At 36.8% G+C, this 21,613-nt stretch overlaps 1 protein-coding gene and 1 pseudogene across 2 annotated transcripts; one reads left to right on the forward strand and one right to left on the reverse strand.

The window, feature by feature from the left end:
* Nucleotides 1-220: 220 nt before the first annotated feature.
* On the reverse strand, nucleotides 221-1,297 carry LOC149148497 (early light-induced protein, chloroplastic pseudogene; annotated as a pseudogene). The gene is made up of 2 exons (XR_016262833.1): nucleotides 1,000-1,297; nucleotides 221-832 (listed from the first exon to the last, which is right to left on the reverse strand). The product of XR_016262833.1 is annotated as an early light-induced protein, chloroplastic pseudogene (transcript).
* Nucleotides 1,298-15,609: 14,312 nt separating this feature from the next.
* On the forward strand, nucleotides 15,610-16,743 carry LOC149148498 (early light-induced protein 2, chloroplastic-like). Its single transcript, XM_089440108.1, has 3 exons — nucleotides 15,610-15,975; nucleotides 16,085-16,168; nucleotides 16,253-16,743. The coding sequence occupies exons 1-3, from the start codon at nucleotides 15,826-15,828 to the stop codon at nucleotides 16,598-16,600; spliced, it is 582 nt and encodes a 193-aa protein (XP_089296234.1). The 5' UTR covers nucleotides 15,610-15,825; the 3' UTR covers nucleotides 16,601-16,743.
* Nucleotides 16,744-21,613: the final 4,870 nt, after the last annotated feature.

The following is a 21,613-nucleotide window of genomic DNA, read 5'->3' on the forward strand; positions in this document are numbered from 1 at the left end:
GCAAGCACACCAGAAGTGTGTGCACATGTCCTCCAGATGGTAATTCTCCTAGCAGAACTTCAACTCATCTCTTAAAAATACATTCGTTGTCTCCGATAGAAATAGCAAATCACCGAATAAGTGGATTATATTAGAGTTGTGATGAAAAATATTACAATAGTTGTCTTCCACAGAAATGGTAAACCATCAAATAAGTGAACCCTGTATAGTTGTGATTAAAAATATCAACAGTGGATTCGTAAAGATGTAAACAGTCTTCCGTTCAAATGTTTATGTTTATTATGTAAAACTTTTGAGTCATGGACAAATGCATTTCAAATATGATATTAATAGCCAAAAATAATGGTTACATTGTTTATTTCTTAAACGTCGAGTAAATACAATTGGGGTATGATTAGATCGTACTATGGAGTTGTGAGGCGATGATGATCATGAGATGAGAGGACCTCCTTTTAAGTATTCGGTGAAGGCCAATGCAATGAGGCCAATCCTGGCAAAACGCCTATTCCACATTTCTGCTCCAGAAGACATTATTGGTGATTTGCTCTCTGTGGAGACGCCGTTGAACGTGGGTATGACCGAAGAAAGCGTTAGCAGAACCCCGCTTCCAAGAAACAGTGGAACTCCTCCATTGGCCAGTTGAGAGAAGAGATCCCTCCCACTAGCAATTTCCACCCCAAGAGCTGAGACGAATCCGAGCATGGCGAGTCTTCCATTTATGGTCTCTGGTGCTGGCCCACCGAAAGCAAAAACGTCCCCAAACTTAATGCTAGCCTTCATTAATGCAGCAACTTTACCTCAGTGCATGATCATATGAATTCGAGTCTGCAAACTATATTGAAGAACACGGGCGATATTGTCAATTCCACAACATATGGACGTGTTGCTCAGAATAGGATTAAGTTCATACATATATACAGAAACAACAACAATATTGGGTACAAGGATAGTAATTCAAAAAATAGTATTAATCTGAGAAACGAAATTACTTATAGTTACCTCTGCCATACACCTCACTTGAAGGCCTCTCGACACTGGCATTCCTGATTTTATCGAACCCTGTTGACCTCTCCGTTGGCTTCCATTGTAGGAGCGATGTTCCCTTCATGGCCATTAACGATACCTTTACAGCGGCCATTGTGATATAATAATGAATACTAGCATGTATGAGAACAAACCCAATTAAATGAATCCAATTTATATGCACTTAAGGAACAACGAGATAATGAACAGATGATCTGACAAGCATACATAGAATAATAGCCCCTATTGTTCTGTATTCTGATTTCCCGGCTGTTCGTCGTGATATATAATGGCGTGCAGCTCAAAGGAGCAGTCTGGTTTATTCATCGAACGGCAACCCTGTGATCCAAGTAGAGGTTTCCCCTCCTTGTAATATATTTCCACGTGGTTGGATAAAAGTATAGAGACGTAGACCCTCACATAACCGCACTTGGTGGATGCATTACAAATTATTGATTAGATTGGTAAGAGAAGTATTAACCATTACAGATAAATAATTAGATTGCTGGGGAAGCAAGCATTACCGGGGCAGTGGGTTTCAACACTATAAAGATGATCACATTCAAAAGTGAAAAGGTAGTAAATATTTTCGTATGTAATTATCTGAAAAATTCAGTTCATTAATAGTTGAAAATAAATATTTTTAAATATATATATATATATATATATATATATATATTATAAAAAACTTATATATAAAATTATTATTTAATTTCAATAAAATATTATATTAATAAGAATATTAGTTTTTAAATAGATAAAAAAATTTTTATTTAATTTCAATATAATATAATATTAATAAAAATGAAAACATAAAGTAAAACGGTTTTTAAATTAGCTTGACTTTATGACAGTAATATTTTTAAATTATTGAATTTTTTAGTTTGTTAAGTGGTGTGAGTTATCTATTTTTACTCACAAAATTTCTAACTCATCACCTTCACATCACAAAAGATCTTAACAATACACACATTATCATTAATATATTTTTAATATATATATATAGGAAATATAGCATTTTAAATTAAAATATAGTCAATTATATGTTTATATGAATTCATATTAGCTAAAATATTTACATATTATATTTTGATAAAATTTTATATACACAATAATATATTTTTGTTTTTTTTTAATAATAAAAGTATTAGGTGAAAATAATATCATGGAAAATATGGAGTTTTTTTTTAAATTAATATTGTGGTTGAAAGGGATAGGCTTTGACTTTTGTTTTTGGGTATTGGGCCGCTAACCTATTTCTGTAACTCCAAAAAAAATGAAGCTCTTAGCCAAGCAAGAACAATTTTGGGCTCCTAATGTTTTAATTTTTTCATATAAACTTCTCATATGTAAAAATATTCTATCTATATCTTTATAATTTTTAAAATTATAACTTTATATATATATATATATATATATATATATATATATATATAATTTTTAAAATTATAACTTTATATATCTATATATATATATATATAAACATTTTGTTTTCTCATGAACTTTGGATATTGCTTCTGGTTATAAATGGGATGATGCAAAGTCACTTCAACTCCTTTCTCAACAAGTTCATTTCTATCATGAATAGTTTCTTGTTCTTTAGACAACTCCCACATCAATCCATAATAATATTTAATCTCTTCAAGATTCCAATACATCAAAATTTCATTAACCATTTCATTTTCTATATCGCTCATGATGTCTTCAACCTTCATTGTTGCATCTTCTACATTGACATGCTTCAAGGAACGTTAATTCTTCTTCAAATTTTGTTGCTTCTTCTTAATTGTTGCTAATATTTGCACACTAAGAAAAATTCATGAGATCACTAAACCGTATGTTAAAAATAACAACAAGAAATTCCAATTTAATTTTTGATTGAATTAATTTGTGAATTAAATCGAAATTCTATTCTCATAGCAACTTGTAATAGTTAATTAAGTTAAATTGATATAATTGACTTAGGATATTTGAGTTGGAAATCTATCTAGAGTCATGTCGAGTGATCCCTAAATTTTAGGGGCCCATGTTGACTTCTTTTGACTTGTAATTAGATAACTTAGTTATAGTCAGTTAAACTAGTTCTAACTATTGGAGGAACTAGCAGGAGGTCTAGTAGTGGGGTGGGGCACCAGTGCATCCTTAGTACCACATGAGTTAAATGAAGATGCACTCATAAATAACTCTTACATGTTAGTTCACACGAACACCCAGATTAGAGTTCACAGACAGTGTTAAATGAAGATTCACTCATAAATAACTCTTGCATGTCAGTTCACAACACCCAGTTGAGATTAGAGTTCATGGACAGTGTACTATCATTTGTATAATTTTCAAACTTCTACAAATGGTGCATCCAATTAGTTGAGTGCCTATGGATGGATTGTTCAGTTATGGAGAGTGGATTTCCCAATTAAATTTGGGCTGATACTCCCAAGAATTACACACGTAAGTAGGGGCTTGGTAGGCATCTTAAGTGGCTAATTGTTGGCCTGAGTTGGCTTGTGAGGCAGAGTTAGATTGTACTAGTGCATGAATTGTTCGGGTTGAAAATGCATTGTATTTTCTTCTTTCGTATTAAGGTTAATGCAATATAGATAGTTATGAATTCATATTAGCTAAAATATTTACATATTATATTTTGTTAAAATTTTATATACACAATAATATATTTTTGTTTTTTTTTAATAATAAAAGTATTAGGTGAAAATAATATCATGGAAAATATGGAGTTTTTTTTAAAATTAATATTGTGGTTGAAAGGGATAGGCTTTGACTTTTGTTTTTGGGTATTGGGCCCCTAACCTATTTCTGTAACTCCAAAAAAAATGAAGCTCTTAGCCAAGCAAGAACAATTTTGGGCTCCTAATGTTTTAATTTTTTCATATAAACTTCTCATATGTAAAAATATTCTATCTATATCTTTATAATTTTTAAAATTATAACTTTATATATATATATATATATATATATATATATATAAACATTTTGTTTTCTCATGAACTTTGGATATTGCTTCTGGTTATAAATGGGATGACGCGAAGTCACTTCAACTCCTTTCTCAACAAGTTCATTTCTATCATGAATAGTTTCTTGTTCTTTAGACAACTCCCACATCAATCCATAATAATATTTAATCTCTTCAAGATTCCAATACATCAAAATTTCATTAACCATTTCATTTTCTATATCGCTCATGATGTCTTCAACCTTCATTATTGCATCTTCTACATTGACATGCTTCAAGGAACTTTAATTCTTCTTCAAATTTTGTTGCTTCTTCTTAATTGTTGCTAATATTTGCACACTAAGAAAAATTCATGAGATTCACTAAACCGTATGTTAAAAATAACAACAATAAATTCCAATTTAATTTGTGATTGAATTAAATTGTGAATTAAATCGAAATTCTATTCTCATAGCAACTTGTAATAGTTAATTAAGTTAAATTGATATAATTGACTTAGGATATTAGAGTTGGAAATCCATCTAGAGTCATGTAGAGTGATCCCTAAATTTTAGGGGCCCATGTTGAGTTCTTTTGACTTGTAATTAGATAACTTAGTTATAGTCAGTTAAACTAGTTCTAACTGTTGGAGGAACCAGCAGGAGGTTATGCATCCTGAGTAGCACATGAGTTAAATGACGATTCACTCATAAATAACTCTTGCATGTCAGTTTACAGGAACACCTAGTTGAGATTAGAGTTCACGACAATGTTAAATGAAGATTCACTCATAAATAACTCTTACATGTGAGTTCACAGGAACACCCAGTTGAGATAAGAGTTCAGGGATATTGTACTATCGTTTGTATAATTTTCTTTCCAACTTGTACAAATGGTGCAACCAATTAGTTGAGGGCCTATGGATGGATTGCGCAGTTATGGAGAGTGAATTTCCCAATTAAATCCGGGCTAATACTCCCAAGAATTACACAAGTAAATAGGGGCTTGGCAGGCATCATAAGTGGCTAATTGTTGGCTTGAGTTGGCTTGTGAGGTAGAGTTAGATTGTATTAGTGCATGAATTGCTCAGGTTGAAAATGCATTGTATTTTCTTCTTTGATATTATGGTTAATGCAATATAGATAGTTAGCATGTTTAGCAGTTTCTTTCCTGAGAGAAATGTTTTGTTATGTGCGATTAATATTCTTATATTTCTATTTATTATTTTCATTGATCAATATTTTGTTATGTGCAACTAATATTCTTTCTTTTCTGCTTATTATTTTCATCGATCAATTTTGGTTTCCACTTAAGAGTATAGCAGATTCCCATCTTTTGTTTTAGCATATCACATAAGTTGTTGAATGTACAAGTAAAAATCTACACCATCATAATTTGGGTTCTTTCTAACTTTGTCTTCTTCTGCCAAATCTTTATACTCAGTTTCATCTAGCCCATGTAGTTGATCTTCAACCACAAATACTACTCCATTTAGCAACTTATCTATGAGTTTCTTTTCCTGCAACATTTGGAACCAACATTGTCTTAAAAGTTGTTCATTAATGTATTTCACTTTAAGTTATACAATTCTTTCACTCTCTTTTTCTGTAACCTTCTCTATAATTTCTTTTGGTGAATCTTTAGACATCTTTCTCTCTCTCACAACATACTTCATCTCCAGGATATGCCAAAATACTTTTACACCTTTTACTTCACCAAATCCATTTAAAATGATAGAAGTAATATTTTCATCCAATGCTGATATAATAAGATATAATGCTATTACTCCTTTCCTTTAATCATGGAGGTTAACAAATTCGTCTTGAACATAATGCAATAAATTAGTTGAACAAAGTAATTTTATCATTTCATTTTCCAAAGATTCATAATTTATACATGAAAAACATCGAAAAATTGACATTAATTGTTTTAATACTTCATTTATTTCTTCCAATTCTTCAATGATCTAGTCTAGTTCTGCATTCTGATCCTCATGTATGGGTTCTTCTGTCAGAAACATTCCATATTTTTCTGCAACTTCTGACTTTTGTTTATTTCTTCTCAACTATATCAGTTCTCTTCAGAATTTCTTAATTTTCTTTTTCCAACCCTAATATGGATTCTAATCTTCTCTTTTACAATTTCTTTGCCCAAAATCAACTACCAATTCATGCAGAACTCACTAATCATTTCTTTCCTACAAGTAGCACACTCTTGCATTGAATTTCACCTCACTTCACTAATCGGCTCCAGCCAGAATTGGTAAGAAGCTTGCACTCTCAATTAACTACTACAACTTAGTCTCAATTCGATGATGACCTTCTCAACAATGGGGGGCAGTCTAAACTCATTGACGTTGCAGCTCCACTTGACGTTGCATCTCCACCTGTACGACAGATCCCATGACTACTCAATGTGAACAAACGAGTAATCCGGAAGCCTCCACATAAAGTTCTTTCAACCATCGCACACAAGAGATGATTCAAAATAGTGGCAAACACTTCATAATCCCACAAAGTTTCCTCACCAACCACTTTCACCCAACACAAACACCAATCAATTCAAAGATGACTAAAACAATAGTCTTCAGCAACACAAGCAACCACACACAACTCCACACTCCACTAGCATAAACAAGGTCGTTTCTCTCTGTTGACCACACACATACTCAACACATTATTTAATACCCCACAAGAGCTTCATGTTTCAATCGGTGCGATGGCTTCTTTGGCACCTCCAATTAGAGGCAACAACAATCACAACACTAATTGATTGAGCCTATCCTTGTGAGCCTTCACACTATGTGATTCTGACAACAATGTGTTCCGAAATGCAATTTATACCCACACAACAATTGCTCGACTACTATGCAATTTTCCACAATCTTCCACAAGCGACAATTCAATATATCAAAAAACATAGCAGACCAACAAATCTCCCTTGCATAACACACAACTCCAACAATTGGTTTCCAGTCACCTTGCGCCTTGTCTCAAATTCTGATCAAGGTTTGGTCGCGCTGGTTGATCACCAAAACATTAAACCAACAATTTTCTGGAGCAGCGACTGCGTGCAATAGCGATCGATCAATGATGTAGGATCGATCTATCCAAAAACTTTAAACACATGTTCGAAGCAAAAATTGATCCACAAAACGATAAAGACATACTCCAACGATGACATAGAGAAACTCCTCCACATCCGATCCACGATCAATCAATTTGAAGTGCCTCTACCAACAACGATTAAACACACAACAAATTCAACCCTTGCCTGAAGCTTTGGTACCAAATTGAAAAAGACATAGTTTAATACATCAGAACACTTTTATTAATTACGGCCTAACCCTGTTAACACCAAATACATCACAATGTTTCCTATTATGACTCACATAGATTTAGAAAATCGTCTAATAGTTAAAAAGACAACTCAACAAATCTATCACTTTTTCGACTCTTCAATTTTTACATTATTCTAACATTATAAATAATATTTTATTACTTAATTAAGTAAAGATATTTTAAATTATATATATAAAAAAAAAAATTATTTATGTATGGATGGATTATTAAAATACTATACTATTTAATTGAAACTTTTTACTTATAAATATGCTTATTAATATATTTGTCAATTTTATTATTTTGAATATGGTTAAGTTACAATTTTTTTTGTAATTTTAAATATTTCTATTCTTTTAAAAAATCTAAAGGATGCGCGTTTGAGCCCCGGAGTCCCGTCCATGGCTCCCTCCTGATCTTCCCCCGCGGGTTTGTGCCTGGCAGCGTTGCTGCTCGGCAGCGCCTGTCCTCTGCCCAGGGCCTCCTGCCCTTCTCAGCTCGGGGCCTCTGCCCTCCCTTCTATTCCGGGGCCTCTGCCTCGTCTGCCAGCTGATCCCCCCTCTCCTCTAAGCGTCTGCGCCTGGCAGCGCTGCTCCTAGACTTCTCCCCCACTCTGGGCGCCTCCGCAGGAGAGCCAGAGGTGCAAAAGCTTCGCCTTCAATGGATCCTCCTCATAAGGAAAACGAGGATCTCGAAAAGTCCTTTGCTTCACTTATTCCAGAGAACTCTTCAGAAAGAATCAGACCTACAGCAACAAGATTCATCAAAAAGCTAGACGAAATTCCGGAAGTCTCGCTCCCTCCCGCCCTCCCGAGGAGAGCTGCAGTAGCCTTAGCTGACCGGGGCCTGGTTGGCCAGTTTACCGGACTATGGCCCTCTCCTCGCACCGTTCAACGATGGGTGGAAAGGAACTGGAACTCGATGGTTCAAGGAAAGATAACAATAAGGCTCTGTGGAAGAGGGTTTTTCACTTTCCTCTTCGAAACAACGGAGGATCGGAACCTCATTTTCAGAAATGGCCCTTACTTCATGGATACTAGAGGCCTCTATTTGAATAGATGGACCCCTGATTTCGACCTAGAGATGGATGTCCCTAATGCTGTTCCTGTTTGGGTCCGTCTCCCGCACCTGCCGCTCCACTGCTGGGGAGACGAATCTGTAAAAGCCATTGGAAACGCAGTGGGGAAATATATAGACAGATCAGAACCAAAAGAGAATATGCATGCATGCGCAAGGATCTGTGTGGAAGTTGATCTGGGAAAGTGTCTGCCAGAAGCAATCAAGCTCAAAGTCGACCAGTGGACGCACATACAGCAAGTGGACTACGAGCAACTACCTTTCAAGTGTAAGGTATGTCATGAATATGGGCATTTTGCAAACAGATGTACTAAATCTAAGTTAAATGTATCTGAAACTAACAATGAAGCTCCGGAAGAAGCATGGGAAACAGTCAAGAAAAAGAAATCAAACCCTCCTCCATCAAGTATCTCTAATCCCCCTCCTGAAACCCCTTCCTCCCCTTCTCACCCCTTCGGATTTGGCCCTCCTTTCCTCTCATCCTCCAACCCTTTTGAAACTCTGTCCACAGAAGAACCTCCTTCCCCCCCTACCTCTCCAAGAGCCCCCATTGTTACCCCTGAATCTCCTCATCCAACCTCTCCTCCTCCAACGACAGAAAGAATCCTAACAAGGAACAAGTCTAAGGAAACTAGCTCTTCCATAGACCCTCCAAGAAAAGTTGGAAGGAAATCCAACAAAGAAATAAGGGATGAGACAGCTGCTAAAGAGATGGCCACGGGGACCCAACAGCCAATGGATACATTCCTAGACAATTCTGAAGGAAGCGGGGAAAGAACGAAAGAGAAAGGCGGGGCCCACACAAAACACAAATGATGAATCTGGTCTCTTGGAATTGTAGGGGGATGGGCTCCTCCCTCAAAGTAAATGCAGTCTGAGACCTACTAAAATCAGAACATCCGGACATCCTCCTTCTCCAGGAGACCAAAATCACCGAGCAGGAATTTCAAAGCAGTTTGAAAAAAAGCAACATATATGAAGGAACCGCAGTAAGTGCAGCAGGAGCCTCAGGAGGCTTAGGGACACTCTGGAATAAGAACAAATGGAAGCTCAAAGACTACAGGCAAAGCAGATGGTGGATCAGAACAGACATGCAAAACATAGCATCAACAGAAGAATACACCATTTACAATGTGTACGCCCCCCCTCACTACAGAGAAAAAGCCATTTGTTGGGAGTCAATCTCATCTGATCTAATGGAAGCCCAAAGAATAAACATCTGCTTGGGAGGTGATATGAATCTAATCAGAAATGCTGAAGAAAAGATAAGAGGGAATTTCTTGGCAGATCCCTCAAGAGATGCCCTTGAAGAAATCATACAAGCCCATAATCTGGTGGACATACAGCCTCAAAATGGGCACTTCACTTGGTCAAATAAGCGAACAGGAAAGAACAACATCAAAGAGAGGCTGGATCGTATTCTGGTCCAAGAGACAATAGTGGCTAATTTCACAAGCATCCAAAGCTCCATCATTCAAGGGTATATCTCAGACCACAAACCAGTGGCACTGAAAATGGATAAGGGGAGGAATATGGGTCCACTCCCGTTTAAATACAACAGAGCCTGGGACAGAAGCGAGGACTTCAAACCTCTGATAAAAGCTCAGTGGGCAACTGAAATATTAGGCTCCCCTCACTTCATATGGGAAACCAAGCTCAAACTCCTTCGGATTACTATTAAAAATTGGGCAAGAGACAAGGCAAAAGAAGAGAGTAAAAAGAAGACTGAACTCCAAATAAATATAACACAGTGGAATCTAGAAAAGGAAACCAGACAAGAAACGGAGGAAGATCAAGCAAAAGAAAACGAATTGTAGAAGGAGCTGTACAATCAGAATAGAAGAGAAGAAGAGCAGCAAAGGCAAAAATCAAGATGCCTCTGGCTCAATTCGGGAGACCGAAACACATCCTTTTTCCATAACAGTCTGAAACTAAGAAGAGCTGGAAACAATATCGAAAAAATAACAGTGGAAGGTAAAGAGCTCAAAGATCAAGAGGAGATTAGGGAGGCAGCGACTCAGCACTTCCAAAACCTCTTAACCGCTGATCCGCATCACATGCCCAATCTGGATTTCTTCAAAAATTTGACAAACAAAATCTCAGAAGACCAGAACGCTGAACTAGACAAAGAGCTCACGGTTGAAGAAATTGAAGGGTCAATTTACAGTATGGCCTCGGACAAGGCTCCGGGGCCCGATGGCTTCACAGTGGACTTTTATAAGACCCACTGGGATATCATAAAGAAGGACTACATCAGGGTGGCAAAAAACTTCTTCGCTAAATGCAAAATGGGCAGTGGTATGAAATCCTCCCATCTGGCCCTTATCCCCAAAGACCCAAACCCCCAATCCTTCGATAGATTCCGCCCCATTTCTCTTTGTAATGTCTCCTACAAGATCATAACCAAGATCTTAGCAAACAGGCTTAAAAATCTGCTCCCCTCCCTCATCTCAGAGAACCAAGGCGGCTTCGTTCCTAGGAGGCAAATATCTGATAATGTTATCCTTATCCAGGAGGCTATTCAGAGCAGCATGTCAAGAAACGAAAGGGGTATGATCATTAAGCTTGACATGGCAAATGCATTTGACCGGGTTAATCATGCATTCCTTCAGGCAGTTCTAAAGGAATTCGGGATATCTGAACTCTTCATCAACAAGGTCATGGAATGCATATCAGACAATTGGACAGCCCCCCTTATAAATGGCAGGCCCAACAAAGCCTTCAAAAGCTCGAGAGGTTTGAGACAGGGGTGCCCTCTTTCCCCCTTCCTCTATATCATCATGGTGGAAACTCTCAGTTTACAGCTGGAGAATATGTGAAGGACAAAGGAAATAACAAGGGTAGAAATAGCTAGAGGTGTCAAGGGGATCAACCACTCCCTTTTTGCAGATGACACTTTATTAATAGGAGGTGCCTCAAGTCTCATGGCCCGGAGATTCAAAAAAGCTCTAGATCTTTTCCTGCAAGCCTCTGGAGGCAAGCTAAACAACCACAAATGCATGATTTACACTTGGAACGTCCCTAGACATATAATTCAGAGAATCTCCACAATAATGGAAATCCCGGCTCAAAGGAATTGGACTTACTTTATGTACCTAGGGCTTCCTTTAGCAAAAGAAACATTAAAATCAGAGATCTGGGTCAAGCTGATCGAAAAATTGAGAGGCAAACTTCAAAGCTGGGGCGTGTACTGGCTAAACTTGGCGGGCAGAACAATACTAATCAAAGCCATTCTCACAGCTCTCCCAATATATCAATTTGCAACCACCCTAGCCCTGGCTAGCATCCACAAACACATGGAGCTGATAATAAGAAGTTTCCTGTGGCAAGGAGGAAAGCAAAACACAAAAAAGTTTAGTTTGGTAAAGTGGGACAAGGTCACTCTTCCCCTAGAGAAGGGCGGACTCGGAATCAGAATACCAAGACTAGCAAACATGGCCATGGGCTTCAAACTAATTTGGCGAATTCTCAATGAAAGAGGAACCTGGTGGACAGAAGTCATTAAGAAGAAGTACCTGAGCGGGGCCAATAGTAACATCCTCACTGAAACCATCATTGATAGGCAGGGCACACCTATGTGGAAACTGATTAAAAAAATGCTCCCTCAATTTAAATCCCATATATCCATGGTTCCGGGTAATGGCAAGGATATTAATATTTGGAAGGACAGGATAATGGGGTCAAATGAAAGGGAATCCCTCCACAAATTCAGGCCCCTCCAGAGGTGGATGACTGAGGCAAAATTCAAAACCCTCTTCGATATCTCTCTATGGGAGAACAACTCTTGGATAGGGTGGAGATCCTTCAACCTCCCCTCGGATCTCACAAATCTTTGGACCGAGCTCAAGACTTCCCTTACAGGTGCAGCTCCCATCAACAAACAGACTGAGGATAAGTTTGTCTGGGATCCTAATGGAGGAAGATACACGGTGAAAGAAGGCTACAAAGCTCTCCAAAATACCTCAGCAGTCAATACATGGCCCCTACACAAAGTTGCATGGAGAACTGAAAGTCTGCCAAAGGTGAAACTGTTCAATTGGACCCTACTCCATGGCAAAATCCTCACTGCGGAGAACCTCAAGAAGAAAGGCATCCAAGGTCCCTCCATTTGTTGCATGTGCAAGGCAGCGGAGGAAAGCAGCATACATATTTTCATAGAGTGCCTGTTCGCCAAAACTTGTTGGAAGCTCCTCACCAGCCCCTTAGATACAGGGGAGTTGCCAAACCAAATCACTCTTCTTCAGAAAAACTGGGGGAAACTCCTTCCGCAGAAGAAAAAAGGCAAGGCCCTAACAGCAAGGCTCTGGAACAACATTCCTCCAAATCTTTGCTGGCAGATTTGGATCTCCCGGAACAAGTGTATATTCAACAACGAAAAACCAAGCATAGCTAGCACCATTGCAAAAACAATAGCTTTAATCTCTGAGACTATCGAGGCTAAGGGTATAACTCAGGTGGACTTGGACTCGTCTGATGCAAAAATAAAAGAATGGATTGGCAAATTTAATTATGGGACAACTCCTCCGAAAAATCCAAGCATCTGGAAAGGTAATCCGGAGTGGAAGCTTCGTGGGACAAAAGAAGAAGTCACCCAGTGGATTCAGAACCAAAGGAGACCTGTCCTCCAGTTCGATGGAGCTTCCAAGAATAATCCTGGTCAAGCTGGAGCGGGTGGGATCATTAAAGACCCTCAAGGAAAAGTTATAGTTACTTATGAATGGGGTTTAGGCACCATGACCAACAACAAGGCAGAGGCTTACAGCCTTCTGTTGGGAACCTCTATCTCTCGGAAATTAGGCCTTCAGAACCTTCTTGTGTTGGGCGACTCTGCAATTATCATTGCGGCCATGACTTCAGGAAGAGACTTCAAGCAGATGGCACTGAACAACATCAAAACTAGAATAAGGGAAAATATCAGGTTTCTAGGAGAGGTCTCGTTCAAGCACATTCTGAGAGAGAACAACAGGGAGGCGGATGAGCAAGCAAACAAAGCCACAGGTAGGCAGCCAGGTCAGATAAGAGAGAATAACACTGTATATGGAAAGGATATCCCATAAAAAAAATCTATGACATCGCCTCAATCCAGGACAGTAGTCAACTCAGACAGGAGGATCATCATTTCAGACCTCCCTCGAACTCTTCATTCCGCCTTCCAATCCATCTCGACTGCATAACTTGGTACCAAGGATCTATTTTCTGTCTTCAAAATATGGCCCATATCAGCAAGCTAAGTTTAATCATGTCCTTCATCCTGAATCGTGCAGCCAATCTCTGGAGGGGAGGCCGAGCCCATCTCTCTCACATGATTCTGGGCGGCAGAGAAATTATTACAAAAGACAACCCTCTTCACATGTCTGGTTTCATGCATTGGATCGATAACAGGAGGAGCCTCCCGCACTCTTTAAATTGCACCTCAGAACTCAGAAACCATAAAGCTCGCAATCTTGCAAGGCATAACACCGTTGTTCTTTTCAAAAGTTGGCATTGCGCGACCTCCATCAGTTCGCAGCGGGATCAAGCCTCCACTCGGATCTTGGTAAACTTTGTTTTTTGCTCTGTGGGTTTTATTACAACTAATCTTCTGTGTTCTATTATCTGCAGAGCTCTCAGAAATCTCCCCCAGCTCTCTCATCTCAGCTCTCTGAGCCCTTTGATCTTATACTCTCCAATCCAGAACCTCTGCGACATAGCTTATCCTCCTTCTATACCCCTGCCCTTAGCTCCTAGCGGGCCCTCTCTCATTCCAAACACTGATCCTTTACTCCCCATAATGGCTGAGCAGCACAACAACCCTCCCGCCCAAGCCCAACCCGGCATCGTTCTGGACAGGATCTTCAATAATAGGGACTGCACCATGTGCAAGGCCCATACGATTATGATAAACAGCCTCACAAAGCAACTCAAGGAGCTGAAGGACGACTACCATGCAGACAGGAACTCCAAGAGAAAAAAGCTAGACAAAAGGAAGAATGAGATCGAAGCTCTTCAAGATAGATGCAGCCACTTGGAGGCAACCATTCAACACATTCGCTCCCTCACCCAGAGTTACCAGGCCGAAACATCAACTAAGGCAAGCGCAAGGCACCAGGATGACTCAGTCACTCAACACCTTCCTTAATAGATATGCATTGTAAATTTAAATGGTTAGGCGGTTCCTTCGTTAGGCAGTACAGTCGTCTTCATTTTGTTTTCTGTTTAACCAAGAGAAGCAATGAGGATTATGGGTCTGCGAACCCACTTTCGAACCTCAGCTTTCAGATCCTTTTTCCCTATGTAATCGAATTCAGTATTGCTGGCTTTTTATAATATATAAGTAACCGACTTTGTTAAAAAAAAAAAAAAAAATTCCTATTTTTTCCTACCATATTTTTCTATAAGCTTGGTAGAATTACATCTTCATCCTGTTCAATATATCATGAGGCAACAAACTGTAGGGAATTGAACAAGTCAATAGAACACCAGATCACCTATATCCAAAACCCCATAGACATTATACAATTTTAAAATAAATTATACAACTTCATTAAAAATAAAATTATTATAAACACTCCAAATATATAATTATTTCTAGTTACATTACTTTTTCTATTTATAATTTTTATATCCAAATTTTGTGCTATATATTTTATTTAGGGTAATAACACAGGACCATTTACACTTTAAAGGTGAAAACATGATATATCTTTTTGTAAACGTGACGTTAGGATTGCTTTTATAAATTTCAATACAAAGAATCTATAATTAATAATAAATTTTGAAAAACTATTAAAACAAAATGTAAACATTATTTATAATAATATTGAATTATAATTCTATCGTTTACGTATTGATAGCCTTAATCAATATGAATAAGGTTACATGTACATGAAAAGGTTTAGTTTAAGCCAAGAATTTCAAAACTCGTCAATATATTCATTCCAGAATTTGCTGCTTCCCATTGGATTTTTAAATAGACACAAAATAAGATAAATCCTTACTGATTTTCATAACAACGGAAAATATAAATCAAAACCTGAAAATATACGCATGGCTACACTGACACTTCGTTATCCTTAACCAAAAAACATGCAAGCACACTCATTTGAGTATGTACGCCATCATTTTAATCCAACCACGTGGAAGCGTATTGCTAGGAAGAGAAACCTTGACTTGGCGCTAGAATTTTCCCGATAGCCTGCACACACTTATATATAACCCTAAGGAACCCCGAGAGTTTCAAAGCACGCCATCATTTTAATCCAACCACGTGGAAACGTATTGCTAGGAAGAGAAACCTTGACTTGGCGCTAGAATTTTCCGGATAGCCTGCACAGACTTATATATAACCCTAAGGAACCCCGAGAGTTTCAAAGCAGATCAATAGCCTCTGCCGATCTCTTCTTTCTTTCCATATAATTTGGATCTGTTCTCATACATAGTATTCATTATTATATTGCAATGGCTGCTGTGAATGCATCGTTAATGGCCATGAAAGGGTCATCCCTCCAACAATGGAGGTCAGCAGAAAGGTCACGTACAGCATTGGGTGATATCAGGAAAAACGTTGCGCCGACTTCCAGGGGCCGTCGGGTGAAGTGCATGGCAGAGGTAATATAATATTTTCCATTACTAGCATAATACCCAATATTGTTGTTGTTTCTGTCTATTCATTAATTTAATTCTATGTTGAACATGGCCTATGCTTTTCAACCTGCAGGGAGATACACAGCCAAAGGACTCTTCTCCACCCTCCACTCAGCCTGCAACCTCCATTCCTCCTCCTCCTCCTGCCCCTAAAAAGGTAAGCAAGTTAGTGCCCATTTTCACAACAGTAAGCAACAAGTATTTCATATGAAAATAATATAAAACTACTGCATTAATTCAGGTTAGCACAAAGTTTGGGGACGTGTTTGCTTTCAGTGGGCCAGCCCCAGAAACCATAAATGGGAGACTCGCCATGCTCGGATTCGTCTCAGCTGTCGGGGTGGAGATAGCGAGCGGGAAAGACCTCGCCGCCCAACTGGCCAGCGGAGGAGTTCCACTGTTTATTGGAAGCGCGGTTCTCTTCACGCTTGCTTCTCTGATACCCATGTTCAAGGGAGTGTCCAAAGAGAGCAAATCACAGGAAATAATGTCTTCTGGGGCAGAGATGTTGAATGGGCGTTTTGCCATGATTGGCCTCGTTGCGCTGGCCTTAACCGAATACCTAAAGGGAGGTCCTCTCTTCTCTTGAACATCATCACCTCATGCCGCCTCCATAGAGTGATGTAATCATATCCAAATTTTATTTACTCTGCTTGCAAGAGAGAAACACTGTTACAACTTTTTTCTGGCAATTAATATCATATGAGGGATGTCTCTCTCTTATCACTTTGATTCAGGTGTTTCTAGAATATACAATTGCGGTACAACACTGTTTACATCATTAGCAGGCTGGTCCTGAAACAATATAAATTACCATAAATTGCGTTGATTCTTTTTCCAAATGGATCGTTACCCTCATGGGCCACGGTAAATACAAGTATCGTTCTGTGCAAAAGACGATTTAATATTTTCCACCAATATACATCGATATCATATTTAAGAAAACCTGTCTTATAAACAAGAATTCAATTTTTGACCGCATTGGCCAAGAAATGTAATCTATTTGCCAGCTGCTGATTAATATAGTTTGTTTGGCCAGGAAGAGATATTTATTCGCCCTATAATGATTTTCACCGTGTACATTGATGGGGCAAGTAGGGTTGGAATTTAATATAAAACCACTTTCATATTTGACTTTTCAAGAGGTTTCAATATTTTCACTAGAATTATAGGAAATTCTTAACTGCATGTAACCAATAAATTGCCATCAAATGTAAAATCTTGCTCCAGCATGGAACGTACTCCTTTCAAATTAGTCCTTTTAAAAATAAAATGAATTTATCTATGTTCAAATTACTTTCATGCTCCTTAGTATGACTGTAATTTTCCAAAAAATTAACGTCTTTTCACCTAAATCCAAATCTCATTTAAATGTGTTTAAATGTTCTGATGAACCATTAAAAGAAATTACATAATACATGAAATTTCTTTACTCATAAAATAATTTTATTAATTCAGTTATTTTACTTCAGTGCATGATCATATGAATACTACTAGGTCGTTTATTTGATGTAAAAGTGAGCACCAACAAGCTTACGTTCTTAGGTGGGGGAGAAGCGGAGGAGAAATAGGGGTTTGGAGGGCGTGACGGAGTGTTTTGGCTGCGGATATACCTACAAATTTAAATTGAAGAACAGAGGGAATATTGTCAACTCCACAACATACGGACGTGTTCTTGAACATAGGGTTAAATTTATGTGCGTATATATATATATAAACAAAACAATATTGGGTAAAGGGCGGTAATTAAACCAATAGTATTAATCAAAGAAAATAAAATATTTATAGTTACCTCTGCCATACACTTCAGCGGAAGGCCTCTCGGCACAGGCATAACGCTATTCCTGATTTTACTGAACCCTGTTGACCTCTCCGTTTCCTTCTGTTCTAGGAGGGATGTTCCCCTCATGGCCGTTAATGATACATTTCCAGCAGCCATTGTGATATAATAATAATGAATACTATGTATGAGAACAAACCCCATTAAATGAATCCTACTAATGGAACGAATCAAATTTATATGCACATAGGGAACAACAAGATAATGAACAGATGAACTAACAAACACACATAGAAATTCGGGGTTATTCATTGAACGGCAGCACCCTGAGCCAAGTCGAGGTTTCTCTTCCTCGTAATGTGTTTCCACGTGGTTGGATAAAAGTATAGAGACGTAGATCCTCACATAACCGGGCTTGGTGGAAGCATTAGATTAATTAGATTGTCGAGAAATAAGCATTTTAGCAGAAGCGGGTTTGAATAGTATAAAGATGATCATTCAAAAGGGAAAACGTAGTAAATGTTGTGATATATGATAGTACCAGGTTCAGATGGTTTGAGGAGATTAAATAGTTAAGAATAAATATTTTTAAAACTAATTTAAATATAAAAGTAATTAATATATAAAAATAAAAATAAAAACGATATTATAAATAAATAAGATAAAAAATAAATTAAAATATTATAAAAAATATTTAATAACAAAATAATATTTTATTTTATTAAAACACATTTTATAAAAACAAATGTCAATGGTAGCAAGTTAATTTCAATATGATATTACATTAATAAAAATATTATTGGTTACATAGGTAAATCAAATGAGCAAGGTCTAGTGTAAAGTTTTATAAAACTAATATCTTTTAATTTATTTTATTTAATTAAATAAATTTTTTTTTAATTTTATATATATATATATATATATATATATATATATATATATATATATATATTAATTAAAAATATAATATATTTTAATTCACTTATAAATATTAGAAATTTATATTTTAAAATAAACCATAATATAACATCAACACACTATAATCTATGTTAATGACTAATGGTCTAATTCATCTAATTACTCACTTGGTATGCAACCATTAAGTAATCATCATGATTGGATGATAATTCCACGTTATAAAATATTTACAGTTCATGAACATGAATTCTATTAACCCGAATATATTATTAAATAGATTTAAAATTATATTATTAAATAGATTTAAAATTATCCAACTATATATATAATTTTTAATGAAAATATTTATTAAATATTAAAATAATTAAAATCTATTATATTTTTATTTTAATATTAAATAATTTTTATATGTTTCTTTTAAATAATGGGAAAATTTGTTATAATTAGTTGTAAAATTACTAAAAAGGACACTCATTATTGATGTTATTTATGAATGTCAGTTGGCTCATCACTGTTATTCAAGGAAAACAATGCCACTTCTGTTGGTGCTCCAAAATGGGGCATGTTTTAACTCATGCCATATGCCTTTAGGTCTTGGATGGTTGACGTATTTCCTTAAGTTTGAGGAAAACAAGCTCTTAACCAAACAAAATAGTTTGAAGGCATAATCAAAACCTAATGTCTTCTGTGGAAAGCCCATGGTAATACCTCTCCTCAGTAGCAAAGTATTCTTTCAAGACATCTGCGTTATTTTATCTACGGTGCAGTAATTTGGTACAATACCCCTATGGTGCAACCTCGCATTGGTTCTGCGACACTCAATACAACTCTCATAGGTGCATATGTTCCCCTCCTCTTGTTATTTTTTTCTTATTTACGCTATGAGTACTCCCCTTCATATTCCTAAGCCCACCCTCTAGCAAAGGGATACCAAGTAAAATTACCCTAAAGAGTATTTATCAGTACATTGAATATTTAGATAAATGGCAGGAAGAAAGAGAAAACCATTTTAAACTAGAATTTACTACAATGATTGACAATGACCGCAAATCATTAGAAAATAAAATAATAAAACACGAAACAGAGCTCCAAGGAATGAAAGGCAGAATTGAAGAAATAGAACATAGCAAACAAGCAATCGTTATGGAAAATGATACCTTGAAAGCAAGATTAGAAATCTAAAAGTACGACTACATAATAACTCAACCTTAAATAACATAGACAATTAATTAAATATTAAACCCATAAAAGAGGAAATTAATAAACTAATTGTACTCACCCATGAGCGCCACAAAAGAACCTTGCACCTTATAATTGTTGCTATAGAAGAGAAAAACAATGAAGACACATTAGAAATAGTTGAAAAACAATTAAAAACATAATCTCAAATTCAAAAACTTATCTCACAGAAGAAAGAAGGGTAGGAAAGATATTTGAGCATAAACGTAGACTAATCTATGTCAAGGTCATCTGTAATGACCATAAATTGGATATACTAAGGAAATCCCCAAGAAAAAAAGGAAGAGGAATCTTTATAAATGAAGATCTCATTCCAGAAGACCAAGCTGAGCTTAGGAAAGAAGTCCAAAAGGTTAAGGAAGCAAGAAGGGAGGGGAAATGGGAAATCATTAGGAATAGGAAAGCTATTATAAGAGATAGAGTACCAAAAAAGTGATAAATAGGGACTTGCATCACTCCAGATCCTCTTCTAGAATTGTTCTTGTTTTCCATGGTGTAAAGGTCCTATGCAAAGTTGGATCCCGAGTGATATTGATCTTATTCTTTTATTTGAAACTTGGGAATGTGACGAATCTAGGGTCTGTCACCTTGACTGGTTCACTCTTTGGTTAGCTTGGATAAGAAATACTCTTAGAGTGGTTTTGGTGGTATAGCCTATTATATAATGAACATTGTTTCCTCTCACATCCAACTTCATAGAATTGACCCATTTAATCAGTATATTTGGACCGAGATATTTGATTCTACCACCAATAGGATCTTTCTTACAATCTGCTATTTCACTCCTATCAATTCTGCATCCTATAAGAAAAACAACTTGGATAAGAATTGTCCTTTCAATACCCTAGAAAAATAAATCTACAACCTAAGGAATGAATTTAATATCGTTTTCCTTGAGGACTTTAATGCTAGAATGCTACTAACCTAGATATTATGTTAAGTAACAACTCTAACTCCAACCCCTTGTGGCTTGATGAAGATAGTAACTTAGGTAATAGATTGAAGATAAACTTTGAAGACATAATTGATAACGTATTCAGCACTGAGGTCGTCAAACTTTGTAGTTCCCAGGACCTAATCACTTTTAATGGTGTTAACAAGTGGCCTCTCTTCGGTGAGACAATGTGTTTCCATTGGTTGGGTAGTAGTGTCGTGGATTATGCAAATTCTAACACCCATGTCCTCAACTATATTACAAACTTTAAGTTACGTAACGGGTTAGAGCCTAACTCTGATGAAACACCTCTGTTTTTTTTGCTCATTCTTATTATCCACACCACCCACACGAAGGAGACCAATGAAACAAAAACACACATTCGCTTTGATAGAATTAATGTCGTCCTTTTCTTAAGGGTTTTAGAAAGTGATTTAGGCTCTTGGACTTATAATAAGAACATTGATAAAATTTATTACCATTTTACTACTACCCTTTCTACTACCATTAGAAAGTTCTCTAATGAGATTTCGTATAAGCATAAAAATAGAACTTCCAATCCTTGGTATCACAAAGACTGTAAAATTGCAAAGAAAGCAATCAGAGACACTCCTAATGAAATCATTTAGCTTTGGAATATAATTATATACAAAGATCTCATGAGGAAGAAGAGGTCATATATTAATAAGAGACAAGAGCATCTTCTCTACCTTTCTAAAGTTGTGCCCTAA

Source organism: Pinus tabuliformis, chromosome 9 (assembly GCF_031772625.1).
Source record: "Pinus tabuliformis cultivar Carrire ecotype Pingquan chromosome 9, CPIR1, whole genome shotgun sequence".
Classification (NCBI taxonomy): Eukaryota; Viridiplantae; Streptophyta; class Pinopsida; order Pinales; family Pinaceae; genus Pinus; species Pinus tabuliformis.

Bases quoted from the DNA above. Each gene is read 5' to 3' on its own strand.
- LOC149148498 (XM_089440108.1), top strand. From the start codon at position 15,826: ATGGCTGCTGTGAATGCATCGTTAATGGCCATGAAAGGGTCATCCCTC. The intron at 15,976-16,084 runs GTAATATAATAT...TTCAACCTGCAG, and splicing joins GGGTGAAGTGCATGGCAGAG to GGAGATACACAGCCAAAGGA. The intron at 16,169-16,252 runs GTAAGCAAGTTA...GCATTAATTCAG, and splicing joins CTCCTCCTGCCCCTAAAAAG to GTTAGCACAAAGTTTGGGGA.